Consider the following 20,156-nt stretch of genomic DNA (forward strand, 5'->3'; position numbering starts at 1 on the left):
GGCTCAAAACAACTACACACAAAAACTGCAATTCTATTTTGATGCATACCTTCAGATCCTAAAATGAAATGATGGATGTCAGGTCCTGTTGACATACGCGGTACTTGACAGCTTTTCTGTATCACACCTCTTGGGGTTACCATTTTTATATGAACCACCTGTATAATAAAATATATTTGCCTAAAAATTACATACGAATTGAAACATACAAAAGCATGTGAGCATACCAAAACCATCATTAGCCTAAACCCAAATATACCACTATTGATCAAAACATTTAATATTCAACTTTGCCTCTCTAAGACTAGACTGGGTTGTTGTTTTTTAAAAAAAACTATCTTTGGAATTTCAGAACAACCTAAGTTTCCACTAACTGACAAAAAGACTAGAACAAGCATCAAACACCGATGAACAGTAATGAGATCATTTGCTGGGCGGGGCGGGGGGGGATTATTACCAGGTCTTCAATGTTTCCGTAAATGTTTTTCTTCATGCCTGATGCCCGCGTTGCCACCCAGCCTCCAAGTGTACTGAATTCCATTGAATCTGGTTCGTGGCCCATACAGTAACCGCTTTCACCCAGCTAAACACGTGAAAAAGAAGACAGCATTTGTGTAATGGACAGCTTTCTAAGGATATGAACTCCAGAATTTGGTTTTGTAGATGCGTGTCTTTCCAGAGACGGGCAGGAAAGCCCGCTGTTTTGCACGAATAAAATAAAATCTGCTTTCATTAACATGATTACTCCAAACAGAACCGTACTTTTTGCCTACCAGATTTTCTCCACATTATCACCCTCTGGTATACAATCACCCAGAAGTACACAGACGATTCACCAATGAGACAATTCGTTTGCATTAGCTGTGATTGCTGCATCGTTTGCGGGGGGGGGGGGCAGCTGGACTAGATTACTGTTCCAAGTCCCTTCCAACTCTACGATTCTATCATGGCAGCACTTTTAACACCACCCTTATTGCAAAAACAGTTGCAAAGCCACATACCTCAAGCTGATGTTGTACTGTGCCCATGAATACACAATCAGAAGAGGGTGAAAAATAGCCAAAGATTATTGTATGAACTGGACCCAGGTCTCAGTAGCATGTATTAAACGTAGCTGTTAGCTTTGCCTCATTTATTCCCACAGTTCAAAAAACCTTAATCTGATCCCTTATTAAGAACATTCGACATGACACAATTTTAGCTTGAAGACTACAGCTCAAAAGATTTCACTTAAAAGACAATACAGCAAGCACTTAGTTATGGTTCTGGTAATATGCAGCTGGGTCTGTAGAAGTCCTGAGCAACCAATTATATTCCATTCGTTCAAGAAGAGGCAACTTAATATACAACCATCTGGCTGGGATTTCTATGTGCAATACTACAGTATATTTGCTATGCAGATGAAGAATTTCTACACATTTGTCACTGGTTTCATTTTTCTTTATTAGTTGGGCTTTGCCATCTGCACTGCCTCAAAAATGGAATGAAACGCCTTTATACATTGACCCCCCAAAGCTCTCCCAATGAAACTGCTCAGCAGCACAGTCTTTTATGTCAACTGGCACAGGAACTGGTCACATGGGCTTGCGTTTGAAACCACATTATGTGCTGAAAACATGAGAGAGATGGATTATTCAAGAATGCCCTATGGGGTGGAATAGCTCCCAAGTGTTTTCTGGTACAACTTCTATTAGTAAAATAATAATAAGAGTAATATGCAATTGTGTCCCTCCACCAGAACACACCATTAGTTAAATTGCATCACACACTGTACCCCCTAAATAATCTGCTCTGGAGTATTGTGGGGACAGTATGGAGCAGATTTTCAGGGTGCAGGAGTGAGGAGAGGAAGAGCAAGTCCACGCATGCAGTGTTGCTGCTCTGCGTCTGGAATTGCTTAAACGCAATATATATATGTCTGCCAATTTCTTCTGCTTTATTACATGCTACAGTATGGTCACCATGACATTTCAATGATGCGGGGATTGGCATTCCCTATCTTAAAGATCTGATAATACAGCAAGTCTTGAGCTCTTAAAATGTAAACCGCAAGACTGTGTGCTAGCACAGTTTTACTTATAAATGTATACTATATACTGCCCTCTCATAAAACATAAAGAAAGAAGCATCCCCTCCAAACAGCCACATTATATGAGGGTTATGTTGAAATCACTAGCAGGGTATATGAATTTATTATTAGAAATATGAAACGTAAGCTTTAAAAAATAAAATAAAAACCACTCCAAACCCCTAGCATCCTCTGGACAGATTGCAAGCATAGGCACTGCTGGAGCTTCTGTGGATTAACACTGTCAAATGTCAAATTCCCTTGCTATGCAAATTCTTTTGAACAAGAACACATATTTCTGCAGAGGAACACCTACAGGACCACATGACCCACTCACAATACTTGAGTATGTACTCTTGAACATGCTTCATATGTTGACCAAAGTGCTGTGAATATGTTCTGATTATATAAAAATATACACTGAGTAACAATCTTTCTGATCCAGAAGAAGCCCCCCTCCAAGAGAAATGGCAGGAATTGCTTTGGTTTTAAAGAAAAAAAGCTGCAGCAAAAGAAGCTATTATGCCTTATTCTAGTGGGACAAGAGTCTGTGGCATTTCAAGAATGGAACAGTTAGTGAAACATCCGAAGTTACTAGCCTGGAAAAATGTCATTTAAATTAAGAGAATATGCTCTGTGCATTTTAATTCTAACCTTTTTTAAAAAAAGCTACAGCTCTGGAAAGGTTAAAATACTACATCAAACAGTAAGAGGATATAAAAATAAAAAGTATGAAAGGCCATCTCATCAGAAAGTGCTGTGTTCGTAGTTTGCAACAAAAATCATTTCTTTGGAAAAAGCTACAGAACCCTTTTAAAGGAGGACCACTCGTCTACAGAAAGTCTATAACTAAGTATCGCAAGTAATAATAATAATAATAATTTATTATTTATACCCCGCCCATCTGGCTGAGTTTCCCCAGCCACTCTGGGCGGCTCCCAATCAGTGTTAAAAACAGTACAGCGTTACATATTAAAAACTTAACGATTCAAACATATTTTAAAGTATGTAGGACTTGAGAATGCTTTTAGACAAGTTCCACAGCAGTGCTCCCCAAATGTGTTTCTGGACTACAATTCCCATCATCCCTGACCACTGGTCCTGCTAGCTGGGGATGATGGGAGTTGTAGTCCAAAATCCGCTGGAGAACCAAGTTTGGGAAACCCTGATCTACAGCAATCCTTTGACACCTTCCCTTTAAGAGCGATGTGAAACAGGGCTGTATTCTTGCCCCAACTTTCTTTGACATATTCTTCTCCCTGTAGCTCTCATATGCCTTCAGCTCAACTGAAGACTGTGTACATCTATTCATGGAGCGTCAGGGCTCTATTCAACCTGGCATGCCTCCACACCAAAACGAAAGCGGGTCCTTATCTATGAGGGGTTTTTTTGTAACAGCCTCGACAACACACTCTCAGGAAGCTCTACGGAGTCTCACCAACCATTTTGTCCCAGCCTGAATAGAGTTCAACCTTACCACCAGCCTGATGACAGCCAACATCCTGGGTCAGGATGTCGCCTGCACTCCACTGGTGACCACATGCTTGAGGTGGTAGGCGGTTTTGTCTACCTGGGCTCCACCATAACCAGCAACCTCTCCATCAACACCAAGCTGGATAGGTGTACTGGCAAGGCAGCTACAGCAGTGGCTCACCTCTCCAAAAGCATCTGGGAGAATGTGATGCTAACAACCAATCCCAAGATGAAGTCCCACCAGGCTTGTGTGTTGGGCATGCTGCTTTCTGGCAGTGAGCCAAGGGAAACTTACACCTGTCAGGAGCGATGCCTCAATGCCTTCCACATGCGCCACATCAGGAAGATTTGAGGCACCACGTGGCAGGACCAAGTCTCAAACAAAGACGTGCTCTCCCAAGCTCATTTTCCCAGCATGTTCACACTACTATCTCAGCAACATCTACCCTGGCGCGGTCATGTCTGCAAGACACGAACCGGTATAATGATTAAGACAGAGCTGACTCAATAACCTGGAAAATATACACAGTACATTTGGCAATGTAAAAACCGAAAGTAATTTTCAAAGGAGTAAGATACCTGTCTTTCCAAGTCTTGTCCAACAATGCCAGCTTCAACATGAGCGGTTAAATTTTTCTCATCTATCCAGTGAATCCTGTTCTATTACAAAGAAACCAAAGTAAGACTTGTGAAACAATTTGACAGTTGACAAAATCAACAGCGTTTAGCCAATTCCACACGCTTACCTGAAAGTAAGTCCCATTAAACACAATAGGGTTTACTTCCAAGCAGACATGTATAGGATTGTGCCTTCAGGGGCTGGAAATGGGAAGGTGTAAACATACATATTTTTTGCCTGTCTGAACTATTACTGTTTCACACAGGAACTAAAATTGTAATGATGTAGGCCCAATAGCCTAAAGCAAAAATATCCACAGGGAACTGAGGCCCATGGATTCATATAAGAACTATGCATCAATTTACCAATGCAATCAATATGGTCTTAGCAAATTGTTTGCAGATGAAGTATTCAGAGTAGTAAAGGATACAAGAAGATTAACAGGTGATTTTTTCCCCCTTAATCCTGCTAGAGGCTAGATTTTTTAAAAAGGAAAAAGATGTGCTTGTGCCTACTTCAGATATTAATTGCTGAACCTTATCCTGTTTTCTACTGGGGCACCTCGCCCTAGTTACTTGAGTGTTGCACTATGAACTGGGATTGGGCAAGTATGGCAAACACCACGCCATGCAGTGCTCCACGCTATGCGCAAACCAGAAGGGGATATTATACAGAAGTTTTAAGAGAAAGGATTCTGGACAAACTGATGATCAGTAATGACATCTTTATGCTGCACGAATTCACTGAAATAAAGATGGTTGACCTTGCATTGTATACAGAAGGACCACAGTGTTTCTTCCCACCCCCTCCAAACTTACCTGTTAAGTTATTCGAAAGCTGAAAGCTCTATTTCATGCTTTATGAAATCAATTAGCTATCTAACCCAGTGGCAGTCTTTATGCTCCCAACAGACAGCCAATGTGACATAATGCTTAGAGTGCTGGGCTTGGGACTTGAGAAAGCCAGGCTCAAAATCTTCACTCTGCTACCAAGCATGCTGATCCTACAAAATACTTAACTTTTTGGATAGGAACCAAAAATAGCCAAGGCCTTATAAAGATGTCCATTGTCACCTTCCCCACAGTCTTTGTTACCATGTGAGGGAAGTCAGCTTAAGTTATGTTTTTGGTATTTGAAATACTTTTTACAATCTGACATTCTACACAGTTTTGCCTGAAAATGCTTTTTCCACATACCATTTGTGAGGTGTCCAATGAAACAATCGTTCTTTTCTCCTCAGCAGGACACTCAAGACCATTAGAAACATTTGTTCCTCCTGCAGATACAAGAAACGCATTGACGTTATTTTTCGTTCACATGCCTTCGTGCTAGTTCTCAGATACAGTGGTGCCTCGCAAGACAAAATTAATTCGTTCCGCGAGTTTTTTCGTCTAGCAAATTTTTCATCTTGCGAAGCACAGTGTCGGAAAAGTTTTGGAAAAGCTTCAAAAATCACCAAAAACCTCAAAAAAGGCTACCACACCGCGTTCTATGAGTTGCTCCTCGAAGTCAAGTCGCAACTGTATTAACGGTGTTAAGAAAAAGGAAACAAACTTGCAAGACGTTTTCGTCTTGCGAAGCAAGCCCATAGGGAAATTTGTCTTGCGAAGCAGCTCAAAAACCGCAAAACCCTTTCGTCTAGCGAGTTTTTTGTCTTGCGAGGCATTCGTCTTGCGGGGCACCACTGTACTTAACTATGGGGCTCAAATCATTTTAAAAATAATAAACAGTGCTACATTTGAACTTGGGAGGAGGCTTCCTCAAGCAAAAGGCAACATAGCAAGGGAGTCTCCTCTTCAAAATAAACATAAAAATATAAAAATAAATCCCACTGGGCATACAAAAGCCATTAGCTATATCTGAAGCAGCACTTTGGATTCTGGCCACTGAAAACAAGACAATTATTCTCCTTAAGGCATAAAATTGCTATGTAACTTACCACCATATGGTATAATACAAACGTTATGCTTGCAGGCTATTTCCACAATTTTAACCACATCATCATGGCACTCTATAAACAGAAGTATAAATAGAGAATTAACATATATTAAGACAGTGATCTCTGTTAAAATTTAAATGTACTAAAGTATTTCACAGTGGCTTGCTGTTACATTGATGTCAGAGGCCACAACTATACTAGAGTTAAGGAAGTGAAGTCTCAGTGTTTTGGACACTTTCACTATGAGATGAAAAGGAGTCTCTGCACCACCAATATTGGGACTCAGGGAAGAACTATATGCAATACTGGCTGGCAAAAATGGATTGAGCCCAGATCATCTATTTGGTTCTGAATTTTTCACATGTTCCTCTTAAACATTGAACCAAAGTTGCTTACACTTTGCCTTTTTTAAAAACAAAACAAAACACAAAAAGCTAAAACTATCAAAAAGAGCCTCACAACAAAATTACAATTCAAGTAACAGCAAATTACAGATTTAGCAGATGCTCAAAAAAGCAAGCCCGTGAAAATAGAAGTAACACAGGAGGAAAGTAAAACCAACAGCCAGCCAAAAGCCTTTCTACAAAGTCAGGCTTCAACTTGGCACCTGAAGGTCCAAGATGATAGTGCATCATGGGTTCTTCTGGAAAAGTCATTCCGTAAGGTTGATGCCACAACTGAAAAACGCCTGCTTCTAGCAAAAACTGCATGAACTTTGGTGAGGGATTGCAAGGCAGGACCTCAGACACTGAACAGAGTGCACAAAGGAAAGGCATTCTATAAGATATTCCAGTCCCCAACAGGGCATTCAAGCAGCAAGAATCAGCATTCAAGACCAAAAATCAATGGGCAACTTGGTCTGGTCCCACTCTGTAATATGCTCTGATTGTTGGTGGATGTTAGTCCATCTGGTGGCAGGAATCTGCACTAACTGAAGCTTCCAAAAGCTTTTCAAGGCCAGCCTGGTGTTAAGTGCTTTATAGTACTCCGGTCTGGAGGTTACTGAAAAGCAACCCTGGCCAGATTCAGCTTCTGGAGGAAGGGACATTGTTGGTGCACCAGCCCAAGCTGGTAAAAACTCTAGTGCTTGAAGTAGTTATGGATGCACCAAGTGTTATGAGATGGAGGTGCAAATAAGTACTGTACTCTCCCCCATCGCCCCCAGCCATGCCACTATCCGTGTATTGGATGACCCAAGTTTTTTGACGTGGTTTTTGAGTCAAAAAACCTTGTCCAATACACGGAAAAATACGGTATATCCTACAGACAACGAAGTATGGGCTAGATCCAACCAATGAATCATCCCAGGAGCAGGCGCTTGCACAAGGACTCCACTGGCTCTGGAGAGGTCATGAGAACCCCCAGAATGAGGGGGCAAGGAGAGAGGGGATTATTTTGCCTGGAAATCTGAAAAGCTTACATAGCGCTACATTCCTCCCTATATATTTCTGCTAGTTTGAAACAAGTTGAAAATAAACTAGCAAGAACAGTCAATAGGAAAGGTGTCCATGTCTTGATTTAGAGCAGTGGCCTGAATCCATCTAAAGTGGGTCATGAAACTCTCCAGTTGGTTTCGACTAACTTGCTATGTTGGTTTCAATGGAGCATAAATGAAGCAGCTTTGGTTTCTCTGGAAAATGCTCAGAAAGCACCCCAGCAAATATTCTGGTATTAACAACTAGAAATAAAAATAAAGGCTACTGAGCCAAGTCTTCCCAGCATCTAAGTTGCACAGCTGGAAGGAGCCAGCTGGGTAAAGGCCAGTAAATCACAGAAACTGTAAACAAGAACCAATGTAATGCATTCTGAACAGCAAATTACGTGTTCTTGAAATTGCTAGCATGGCTCAGGTTTCTTTCTTTAGCAAGAACCCGTTGCCCGTGAAAATCTGGTTGAAAGCTTACCATATCAGAACTTTATTTCATCTTCAGAAAATTAAAGGTTTGCACACACTGAAAAAAGCTTCCAAGTCTTTCACGCATTTGTATGTTTGGATCCTGTGCCCATGTTGCATCTACCTTTCAAATTTTGACACGGTTTTCTTTCACTTTGGAGGAAAGTGACCAAACAAGTAAAGCAGAGCCTATGTTTTGCAAAGGCTTTTTCACCAGGCTGCATAAGCAGCATTCTTGGCAGACTTCCAAACAACATTCCTGGACCAAGTACTGGATGAGATTCTGTCCTCTGCCAACATCTGCAAGTGCTTTCCAATATCAAGTTCATCCCCCGCCCCCAGATTTGTATTTTGCTATATTGCACTTCAGGGTGGGGGAAAGCCTTTGAAGAATAAGAAAAACATTCTAAAGGGCTTACCTGGCCATGCAACTACATCAGGAACTCGTTGAAACATTCCTTCCCTGAGCTTATATAGTTCATGTAAGCAATGACCTAAAGTACAAAAGGGGGGGGGCGCGATGTTTACAAAGATGTCAAGTTAAAAAATAAACATACAGTTAAAATGCACGTGTGTGTGTGTGTGTGTGTGTGTGTGTGTGTGTGTGTGTGTTCTTACCATGAGCTCTGAATATCCTAGCTTCTGCTTCTTGGGTATATGATATTTTAGCAGCTTGGAGGTCTTTGATAAATTCTTCATTTGCAACAGAAGGAGGCACATCACTAAGATTCAAGGATGCCTTCAATGTAAAAGAAAAACACAGCTGTGCTCAGCACACATATTCAGAAGAATCAACTCTCGCAGAGAGGCAAGGTACTTCTACAAGAAGAGAAATGCCAAGCTCTTGGGAAACCAATTTGTTTTTGTGTTGTCCCCTTTCAAACTATTTATTTCTCTGTATTATTGCACTTATATAGCACCTTTCTAACAAGGCAGCCAGGGCGATACACAGTTTTGAAATACTAACACCAAAAGGTGCTAGAGAATGCAGTCTTCTTAAGCTGACTGGAAGCTGATGGCAATAGCTTCCTGGCCTGGCCTTCCTTGTTTCAGCCATTCCTCGGGTCACAAAGGTTTTAAATAGTCCTAGGGAAGGTGCAGGAAGGACAAACCAAAGGTAAAGTATGACTCAAACCCATTTACTGGTGTTGAAATTGGGTAAAACCCTTTACCTTTCTTGTGGTCAACGCTCAGCTCATTCAACATCACTGTTATATTTCAAAGGACTTTTATTTTCTGCTACCTGTGTCAACACCTGGGTTGCCCAAACCAATGGTGTTCAAAGAAAAGGAGGGTGCCATGTCTATCTCACTTGCTTTCTCCCTGCTTCATTTCTGCCTGCCTGGGAGGCACTAGCATCAGACAGATTTCTACTGAAAAAGGGATATTCTTCCGCATGGTGCTTCTACTCTAGCCGTCAAGTATCATTGACCTCTAAAATATTGGTCTGAAGTAGATTACACTTAATGAATGGAAAGTAAAGGCTCTAAGAACTGAAAGTTTTAATTGTATTTATCCAACTCACTTCCATTTAACTCTAGTAGAAATGCAAGTCCTTTTTAGGAGATCCTTAGCTCAGGCTATACTTTATTACATTCTCCTCCTTGGGAAAGACATCTACTTCTCCATTTAGGTTTGCCCCAAATGCTTTAACAATCGCACTGCAAAGCAATTATTCTAAACAAGTTCTACGGCAATACGTAGAAATGCAGTTTAGCGTAAGAATGCAGGCAAAGCAGTGGGGCAGGATTATACCTCAACAGCAACCAAGTTGTATCATGTCAGCTTGCTTCCCAAACTTCCATCTGACAACCAGGACACACTTTCCCCTGGATTTAAAAGCATGCTTTACAATCCAATCTCTTGTAGGAGATTTAATATACATTTAAATTTGTGCCAATGTTACTAGCTAAAAATAAATACGTCCTCACCTTCGGTAATAAAATTGCTAACCTGTTGCATGCGTGGTTTGTGGCACTTGTGGACAAGAGTAGGTGGTGCCTGTATCCCAGCTATGGCATGGAGGGGACTTCTCTGCCTCCCCCCATGCTAGCTGAGTCAAACTGTCCCAAAGTAAAAGGACAAAGTAAAAGCACATTCATTTTGGACTTGACTTGTGGCACACTTGCTAAAAATGATGGAGACCAGTGGTACAGGGAACAATTTCAATGCTTCACAGCTAACTAGGGCATCTGGAATTAGCAGGTACCTGTGCTGGAATTTTATTAACTTAAAAGTGTACCTGCCCATCTATATTTGATCACTTAATTGGCCAAGTATCTGGAGGGCAGATGTAAAGGTACTGATCAAATGACTAAACAATTAGTGACCAAGAAACCTTGCAGAAACATAGTATTAGTATGTTAGCTATTCAATATTTATCCCAGCTTTTTTATCCACAGAGCAACTGAGAACTAGTAAATCGTAACATTATAAAAAATAGATAAAAAAATAAAAATATAAAATACAGAAGCAAAACACTAAAAGTCTGTTGAAAGAAAAGGATTTTCAACCTGTGTCAAAAAGGAAGCAATGTAACATTACTTGGAAAGGTTACAGAGGAAAGAAACCTAATCAAATCAGATTAACTAAGGTACTTCATTTTTAGACACAGATTCACACTGAACCATATAGTAAGAAACCACAGGGCATTGGTAGCAAGCTTGGGAAAGCCCTCTGCCCAAGTTCTCGGATGTCAGATAGTACAAAAAGGACAATGGCGATGGATCAGAGGTTAAACCTTATTCCAACTGCATGCAAAGGAATCTTAGAAGTCACACTGAGTTATACCAAATTAGATGTTCATTTATATACTTACTCTAGAAGTACTTTTATGCTCCAGACTTCCGCTCATATATTTCTCCATCCAGTCTACTAAAAAAGGCAACACCGTACCACCTAGCCGATACCTGAATTCGAAAGTATTTTAGTCAGTTCTTTCTAGCCTGAAGCTAGTACAAATCTAGTATTTTATTTGTTCAAATATACACAAAGAGTATGTAATTTCTGGAAGGATGGGACTGAGGATCCAGGAAATTATAGATGTGTCAGTCTCGCCTATCCAGCTAAGTTGCAAAGAGTTTTAATATGAGCCATTCTTAAGCAGAAAGAAGAATCAGCCTTGTGGGTGAAGTCCCAGAACAGCTTCTGCAAAGGAAAGCATCACTCAACAACCTTTCATAATCCCGAGTCAAATAAACACCCAATTTTGTACAGTTATATACTTCTGAATTGTCCAAATGCTTTCTGAAAGCCCATCAAAGATGAAGAAAACATAGTAGTAGGTGACAAGAACCCTATTACAGATAGCAGTTAATTAAAATCTTGAGCAGAGAGTAGGGTTGCTGTTTTTGGTAGTAACACAAAGTTTGGTATTAGGAACAGTGCTATTTAACTTATTCATAAATTATCCGGTGATTTGCGACATAAACTACTTGTTGCCTGGGAAGGTAGTTAACAGAGCAAAGTCTGAAGCATATTAAGGAGTTCTCACATATTTCTCTGGTCTGGGTAAATAAACAACAAAATGGCTGAGTGGGACTGAAATAAAAAGCCATAATTGCTATCATTCATGGCACGCTCACTTTTAGAATATTGTGTACAGTTCAGGATGCCCCAAAGACAGCATCTGAAGAGAATTAGTGCAGAGCTGCCAAATACAGGACAAATACAAGGATCAGAAGTTGAAGCCTATTTCCTTCAGGTTTTCAGGGATTAATCTGAGGGAAAGGCACCTAAATTAGACTGAAAAATTAAACAGTAGCTGAAGAGAAGTTATTCCTTCAAAAACTAGAAGTCATCATATTAACTGACATCAAGTTTACTACAGGAGGAATTACAAATACTGTATTTCCAGAACAGAAGAATCCAAGCACTGCAGTACTTTAATAGAAGTGGTGTGGCTAAATTTTGAATACAGCATGAGGTTCTTTTGAAGAAAAGATGACTAGGAGACTACAGCTGGGGAAGAGAAGACAAGGCGAACAGGGGTTAGAGCATCTTTCCTATACGAAAGAGCTGCAGCATTTGTGGCTTTTTATTTCAGAAAAAAAGACATGGATGTAGTTTTTAAAGATAAAAGTTATGCAACCTGTGAAGCAAGTAAATAGAAATAAGTTTGGCCGTCTCTAATAATACTAGACCTTTGGTTTACCCAATGAAATTAATTGGGTGATAGCAGGATTCACAAAATGTGTAGTACACCTTTTACGTGCTCATGAAAGTCACCATCGCATGATCTGGCAACAGCCAGTGGCTTAAATGGTTTTAGCAAAGTATTAGACAAATGAATTCAGGATTAGCAAACCGAAAACACTGATGAAAGTCACCACCCTACGATGTGGCAACAGCCAGTGGTTTAAGTAGTTTTATAGAGGATGATTAGACAAATTCATGGAGAAGTCTCCTCTCATAAAAAAGGTATGAGAACTGATGCCAAAAAAGCATCTCCATGTTCAGTGATCATCCTTGCCAAGTAGGGCAACCAGTATGGCAAAGTTATTGCCTTCTTGCCTTTCTTACAGGGTTTTTGGAAGCATCTATACAGCTGTTATACGAAATGGGATGTTGGATGAGATGAGCTCTTGGTTTGATTCAGTAGGGTCCCTCTTACGTTCACATAAAGAATAATTAACTCATCTGTATACATAATAAGGGCAGGATTCCGACAAATCCTCTGGCGCTTGTAGTTAACTAACCTGTGGCTCTACAGACATGACTGAAGCACAGCTCTCATCATCCATGACTTTTGGCCATGGTGGCCGGGGTGATGGGAGCTGGAAGTGCAGCAGCAACTTGCATCTTGGCTCATGTAGGATGAAGCAACAGATGTGCATAAGGGAATAGATTACCTATGGGATTGGAGTTATGCTGGGACGGGGGTCAGACAACGTCCCGAGTATCTGAGTCTGGGTGACAAAGCCAAGCCTCAAAAAACTACAGTCTAGTAGAAGTGGCCAGACAGGCACTCCAATCCCCCCGCCCTTTCTACAAATCCACGCAACAATCAGGGTAACAGCTTTGGCTTTAGTCTGCCACCGATGAACTATTCACATAAAGGTAACCAACAGACCACATACCTGACACGGGCAACCCACCCAAAAGCCAATGATATTACTTCACCTATTATTTAATATCCATTTTGTGCTTTTAAATCCCTCCTGCCCCCCATCCCTTAGAAATATTATGTATCTACAAGGATGTTACCTTTTCCCTGTGAATTCTGCTTGTCCCTTCTTATTGATGATGAATTTTGAGTCATTGTAACCCCATCCGTTCCACTTAAAAACTTCTTGCCTAAAAGGGAAAGGAGGATAAAAAGAATATGACTTGTTAGTTCACTATGTTGTTTGCTCATTTTTGTCAACGTTATAATTCTAAGATACTGTCCATTCTGACGAAACATTACATCGGCTTGCATGATTATATAACTGATGTACAAAGCTGTATGTAGCCCCTTAGCTGCTTATAAGCACTCATTTTTGTTACATTAATGCTTCTGTATACCAAAAATGACAGCAATGCTTCTGAACACCAGTTGCTGGAAGCTGATGGGGAGAGACAGCGCTCTTGGGCTTGAAGGTTTCCCACAGGTCTGGATGCCACTCTTGAGAATAGGATGCTTCATGTTCTTTATGTGCTTATGTTAACGACATTCTGAAGGAGGACATTATCCAGAACCTGATTTACTTAACGAAATTCCCAGAGTTACGACATAGGTGTGTAGGTATGTTGACATAGGACAGCTGAAACTGTGAAGCACCACATGCTATTGTTGTAAATGAAGGGAAGATTTTTGTTTGTCAGCAACTTGCTCCCACAATTTAGAAGAGTCTTAAGAAGGGGACAGGTGACGCTAGAATGAAATTTGTAGATGCAACATCTGTATCCTGAAGCGAGGCTAACTTTGCAACAGAGTGCTGGGTATATGCCAGGGATGAGGAACCTTTCAGTTTGAAGACTACATTCCCTTCTGGGCAGGCAAAACCGCAGGCACACGTGGGTGGAGCAACGAATATAAACTTTACCTATGCACAGTAGACTAGCTTCTGCACAAATTCACACAACCCTCTCTCACCCGCCATCCAGGAAACCAAAATGCATTATTGAAGTGCACAGACTCATTCCAGCCAAGGAAAAATCACTCTAGGCGGGTGTGAAGCAAGGATGATGAAAAATATGGCTAGAAAAGTCTCAAGGGCCAGACCAAGGCCCTGAGGGCCACATTTGCCCCCAGAGCCTGAGTTTCCCACCCTTTAGGTGTGCAGAAAGACCCGTTGTGAGAATTTGCTAGAGCAAATGTTCAATAAAGGCAATCCTAACCTAGCTAAAATAAACTAGAATTGCAACTGTGTCTGGTGGTTTAACTTTGATAAGAATAAAACAAAAACTCAAGTGCGCTACCCATCTGGTGTGACAGTGTTAAGAAAATCACCCCCAAAATGTTTCCACAGAACCATGCTTAGAAAAATTCAAACTGTGAGAACAGCATGTTAAAACAGGATGTTAAGTAATTCTAAAACACTCCTCCATCCAAAACATACAGCTTTATGATTTGCGCCGCCAAATTTAAAAGAGCACTACTCATTTCTTTACAAAGCAACAAAACTTACAACATATGCATCTCTCCCCCCCCCCCCATTTGAGAGAGGAGACATTCAGGGGAGAAGGATCAAAAGTCTGGGAAGATTATTTGTTCACAATCCAACAACGGATGTTATCAGGAAATGTTATAAAGAGGGAGCTATGGCACACAAAGCACCACCCACAAGGTGGCAATATTTCCATGTATTTGAATGAGGCAGGCAATCCTTTTGTAAGATCTTCATATCAAAGCAAGCAGATATTACAAAAAAGCCATGTAACTAGTGTTCAACTTCATTCATCCGCAAAAGGTTAGAAAGTGTCTTTCAGCCACATTAAATGTGCGCTTCTTACATGCCAATTGTCATTTGGATTTCTTTTCTAGACCCTACCACTTCATACAGATTAAGTCAGGGAGTAGTGTTAGAAACTCATATATAAACTAGGTGCCAAATGGCTCCTTAAACCAAAGTTGCAATCGCCAAAACAAAATTTCTAGTTGCCATTTTGGGGCACAATGGCTTTAAAATCTTATTTTTCAAATGATGGGCTGACTGGGATTGATTCTCAGTTAAAAATCTAGCTAGTTCAGATGACAACTGTGAGCTACATTAAGAGCTTTGAGAACTTAAAGAAGAAAAGTCACTTGATTCAGGGACAGTCCACATATATATTGGCCTATTCAGACCTCTTTTCCTTAATGATGACTTCTGCTGAGGCTAAACACAAAAAGCAATTTGTTTCCAGAAATTCATTCTGATTGCGCAGATAAAATATAACTGATAGAATTCTACAGGATGGGGTATTGGTGTGTATGAAAACAGTCCAGATCCACTGATCCCCAGATAGTGGAAATGTCAGGCACCATCCTTGCATGATGGGGGCCGTTCATTCTGACATCAAGAATGCCCCCCCATTTGTCAAAATCTGCAGTGAAATTTGGGTCACCACAAATACATCTCATACTCTCTAGCCAGTCTGATGAAGCGGTTAGAATGTGGGACTGGAACCAGGCAGACAAAGCATTCGAAGGTCACTCAGCTAGGACACTCACTGAATGAACAGTCTCTCAGCCTAAGCTTCCTCACATGGTGGTTGTGAGGATAAAAATGGAGAGGGGGAGAAATATGTATTGGCTACCTTGAGCTCCTTGGAAGAAAGGTAGTCTATAAAGGTAATACTGAAAGGAATACTAAAAGAAAATAAATGAATGAATAGTGCTGCAAGAAGCCATCGTATCTAAAGACATCTTCTTACCATATCCTTTTCAGAGATTTCCCCACTCTATTAATCGTGCCATTGAATCTCACATTCCTAAATTAAAATGTGTGACTGGTGTCCCCTAAGGTTTAATTGACAATTGGCTTCAACTCTGGTGGTGTTAGTGGGAAGCTGTCCGTTTGAAAAAAATATGCATGGTTGAATTAGTAATCTAGCCAATGGAAATAATACAAAACAAATATGGAAATTGGAACAGATTGTTGTCTAGTCATTTAGTCGTGACCCTGTGGACCAGAGCACACCAGGCACTCCTGTCTTCCACTGCCTCCCGCAGTTTGGTCAAACTCATGTTTCAAGAACAATACTAGTTAACTACCACAACTGTAATTTTAGATACATATATTTTTAGATAATTATTTGAGCAGGTTAATAGTTTTCAGTACCTTCATATCCCCCCCCCCCAATCTTTAAAATCTAAATCATAGGTAAAATCGAGTTTCATGTAGAACTTCCCTCTACTCTCTGCAGCTGACTGGGCAGCCACACAAAGGAACTGCAAGGGGAAGGAGATGAAGGGGAAGTCCCATTGTTCAAGCAAAGCGCATCCCGCTGGCAGACAGATGTGTATACTATGGAATTGTTTGAGCTTAATATATAAATACAAGAATAAAATAAGGAGAGCTTTTAGAAGTTTCCACCCCTCAAATTGAGTATGTGCAGTATAGTTCCAGCTAAATCGAAAACAAACCATCACGGATTGCCTTCTGGACAGAGAAATACTGACTCCCATTAATTAATCTGAGAATTTCTAACCTACCCATGCAATGCATACACCACAGTGGTGGTAGCTTAAAATAATTAACACCTCAATTCTCAAAAACACATTTAAAAGCACATAAAAACAATTAATTTAAATGACATCCATTCCAAACACCCACACCAGCAGACTGAATGAACTTCCTTCCTCCTTGCTAATCCAAGTCATTTTCACAACTATCTTATTTATTTATTGTATTTATATCCCTTCATCCTTCCAAATGAGCCCAGGTTGGGAAACATGTCACTGATAAATTAACACACAATTAAAATATCTAAGCACATCTACCTATGAAAACAATTCCAAATCTGATGCCACCTTTATTTAAAAAGACACACAATTTCATTGTGTGTCTACCACCCACATCATTACTTGAATCTGATAACTATCATAAATGCGGATGTTACACCATAGCTTAACAGACAACTTAACACAGTGGTTCTCAAAAGGTGCGGTGCACCCCACTGGTGCAGCAGGAGAGGATGGCATGTGCAGGAGGAAGATTAAATAATCAAAAAACATTTGAACACTCCAGTGTACTGTATAGTATCAAAATCACTTTCTTTATTTGCAGAATATGGATAGATATCTTTTTTAAATGAGAGCATGAGAATCAAGTGATACTGAAAGCAATCCTAGTTGTGATCCAGAATCACCATTCAAACAGAGTACTGGAGAAGACTAGTTTAATTCAACACCAGTAGCAGGTCTAAGCAGACCTCCAAAAAAGAAAGTTAGTCAACAATATGTGGATAGCTATCCAAGTCTCAGATTCACATGGACTGAAGATGAAAATATCCCTCAATCTATGTGTCTGATCTGTGGTGAGAAGCTTTCCAATTCCAATATGGCCCCCAAGCATACGAAAATGCAATGTTTCAGTATTTTGAAAGGCAGTTGGAACAGTGGAAATACCAACGATCATATTTCGAAAAATGAGTAAAGTCTCAGGTAAGATGCAAATTATATCTTACCAACTGGCTGAATTGATTGCTCAACAGACAAAGCACATACAGCAGCTGAGAAACTGATTAAACCTGTCTGTTGCTTGATTGTGAAAAATTTGTTTGATATGGATGCTGAATAACAAGTTATGGAAATTCCTTTGTCTGGTGATAAAATTAACGGAAGAATAGTTAATGTCAAAAAATACTGAGGCACTTCTGTGAATTGCTGCAATACAGGACTTACACTGAATGAGGAGGAGGAAATGGCCTACATTTTGAGCGATCACAATTTGAAAATGAAACACAGAAATATGTAACTGAACTCTTTTTGGATATACAACCAGAAACAATATCCACAACTCTCTTGAAGAGCATTGGCTATTCTTCTATAACTCTCCATGGTATATTGCCGTGAACAAACATTTACAACTCTAACAAATATGGAAGATCAGAAAAGAGAAAGAAGAAGAGGAGTTTGGATTTGATATCCCGCTTTATCACTACCCGAAGGAGTCTCAAAGCAGCTAATAGTCTCCTTTCCCTTCCTCCCCCACAACAAACACTCTGTGAGGTGAGGCTGAGAGACTTCAGAGAAGTGTGACTGGCCCAAGGTCACCCAGCAGCTGCATGTGGAGGAGCGGGGAAGCGAACCCAGTTCACCAGATTACGAGTCTACCGCTCTTAACCACTGCACCACAGAAAGGCTTCATCGTGTTGATAAGGAGATGACAGTTCATTTGTCTCAAATTAGACCTAATATAACAGAGATTACCTGGAAAAAGAAAGCTCACACCTCTCACGGAGTACTTAAGATATGTATGCAAAAGGCACTATCTCTCAAAGTTTTAGCAAAAAACAGTGCTGGAGGCTCAGGCCAAAGGCTGAAATATAATAGTAGTAGTAATAGTAGTAGTAGTGGAAGAAGAATCAGAGTTGCAGAGCTGCAAGGGTCCTCAAGGGTCATTTAGGCCAAGCCCTGCAATGCAGGAATCTGAACTAAAGCAACCATGACAGATGGCCATCCAACCTCTGCTTAAAAACCTCCAAGGAAGGGGATTCACAACCTCCCAAGAGAGTCCATTCCACTGTTAAACAGCCCTTACTATCAGAAAGTCATTCCTGATGTTTAGTTGGAAGCTCTTCCCTGTCAACTTGCAGCCATTGGTTCAGGTCTTACCCTCCAGAGCAGGAGAAAACAATCTTGCTCCATCTTCCATGTGGCAGCCCTTTAGATACTTGAAGATGGCTGTTTAATTTCCTCTCTTCCAGGCTAAACATCCCCAATTCCCTCAACCATTCCTCATAAGCAGCATTTGAAATTCGCCAGAGGCATGTTGCACCTGGCTATCAGCCACTTGCGACCAAGTGAAGATGCCCGGGTGCCAGAATGGCACCTGATGCCTCCACCATGTGGAGGTGCATGCCTGGGTATCCTTGGAACTTGCCTGTTTTCACATGCTAACAACACATCCTGTAGTATTCTATTTGTGATATTTTATCTGCACAGAGCAAATTTCAAGAATCAAGAAGTCGTGTTGAAAAATACAACTTTCAAGCCTCCTGGCCCCAAAATGGCAACTAGACATTCCGTTTTGGCAACTTCCAAATGGTTTAAGGAGCCATTTGCCACCTAACTGATATATCAGAGTTTATACTGTTCATAAGTCTTGGTTTGCAGAGTCTTGATCATCTTCGTCACTCTCCTTTGCACACATTCCAGCTTGTCAATGTCCTTAAATTGTGGTGTCCAGAACTAGACACAGTACTCCAGGTGTGGTCTGACCAAGGCAGAATTTGTTGTTGTTTAGTTGTGTCTGACTCTTTGTGACCCCATGGACCAGAGCCCGCCAGGCAGAATAGAGTGTTACTATTACTTCCCTTGATCTGAACATTAGACTTCTGCTGATGCAGTTTAGCATTAGCCTTTTTTGTTTGTTTTGCTGCTGCATCATACTTTTGACTCATGTTAAGCTTGTGTCTACTAAGACCCCTAGATCCTTTTCACATGTACTGCTAGTAAGCCAGGTGTCCCCCATCTTATATTTGTGCAGCTGGTTCTTCCTGTCTAAGTGAAGAGCCTTACATTTGTCCCTATTGAATTTCATTTTGTTAATTTGGGCCCAGTTCTCCAATCTGTTATGGTCATATTGAATCCCGATTCTGTCTGCAGCTCCAGTTTGGTGTCATCTGCAAATGTGATGAGCATCCCGTAATTCCTTTACCCAAGTTCTTTATAAAGATGCTGAACAACAACAGGCCCAGGACAGAATCTTGTGGCACTCCGCTTGTCACTTTTTTCCAGGATAAGGAACAGTTATTGAGCACTCTTTGGGATTGGTCAGTCAACCAGCTATAAATCCACCTAAGAGTTACCTCATCCAACCCACATTTTACCAGCTTCTCTACAAGAATATGATGGGGAACTTGTCTTACTGAAAGCAAGGTGCACAACATCCATAGCATTCCCAAGATCCACCAGGCTTGTAGCTTTATCCAGAGAGAGAAGGAAAGAGATTCGTCTTGCATGACTTGTTTTTGAGAAACCATGCTGGTTCTTAGTAATCACAGCATCCGTGAATCTCAATTCTTTTAAAGT

The 20,156-nt window shown here is 40.7% G+C and overlaps 1 protein-coding gene across 2 annotated transcripts in view; it reads right to left on the minus strand.

Annotated features, from left to right (window-relative positions):
• Positions 1-20,156, minus strand: part of AGPS (alkylglycerone phosphate synthase) — an 80,434-nt gene that overhangs the window by 25,220 nt on the left and 35,058 nt on the right. For both annotated transcript variants that reach the window (XM_081171690.1, XM_081171689.1), the window contains exons 2-10: positions 13,199-13,288; positions 10,812-10,902; positions 8,612-8,732; positions 8,413-8,487; positions 6,100-6,171; positions 5,357-5,436; positions 4,121-4,201; positions 458-583; positions 50-158 (exon numbers count right to left, since the gene is read on the minus strand). In XM_081171690.1, the coding sequence (XP_081027816.1) occupies positions 50-158; positions 458-583; positions 4,121-4,201; positions 5,357-5,436; positions 6,100-6,171; positions 8,413-8,487; positions 8,612-8,732; positions 10,812-10,902; positions 13,199-13,288 (845 nt within the window). The remainder of the gene's footprint in view (positions 1-49; positions 159-457; positions 584-4,120; positions 4,202-5,356; positions 5,437-6,099; positions 6,172-8,412; positions 8,488-8,611; positions 8,733-10,811; positions 10,903-13,198; positions 13,289-20,156) is intronic.

Source organism: Podarcis bocagei, assembly GCF_964188305.1.
Source record: "Podarcis bocagei genome assembly, chromosome: 1".
Classification (NCBI taxonomy): Eukaryota; Metazoa; Chordata; class Lepidosauria; order Squamata; family Lacertidae; genus Podarcis; species Podarcis bocagei.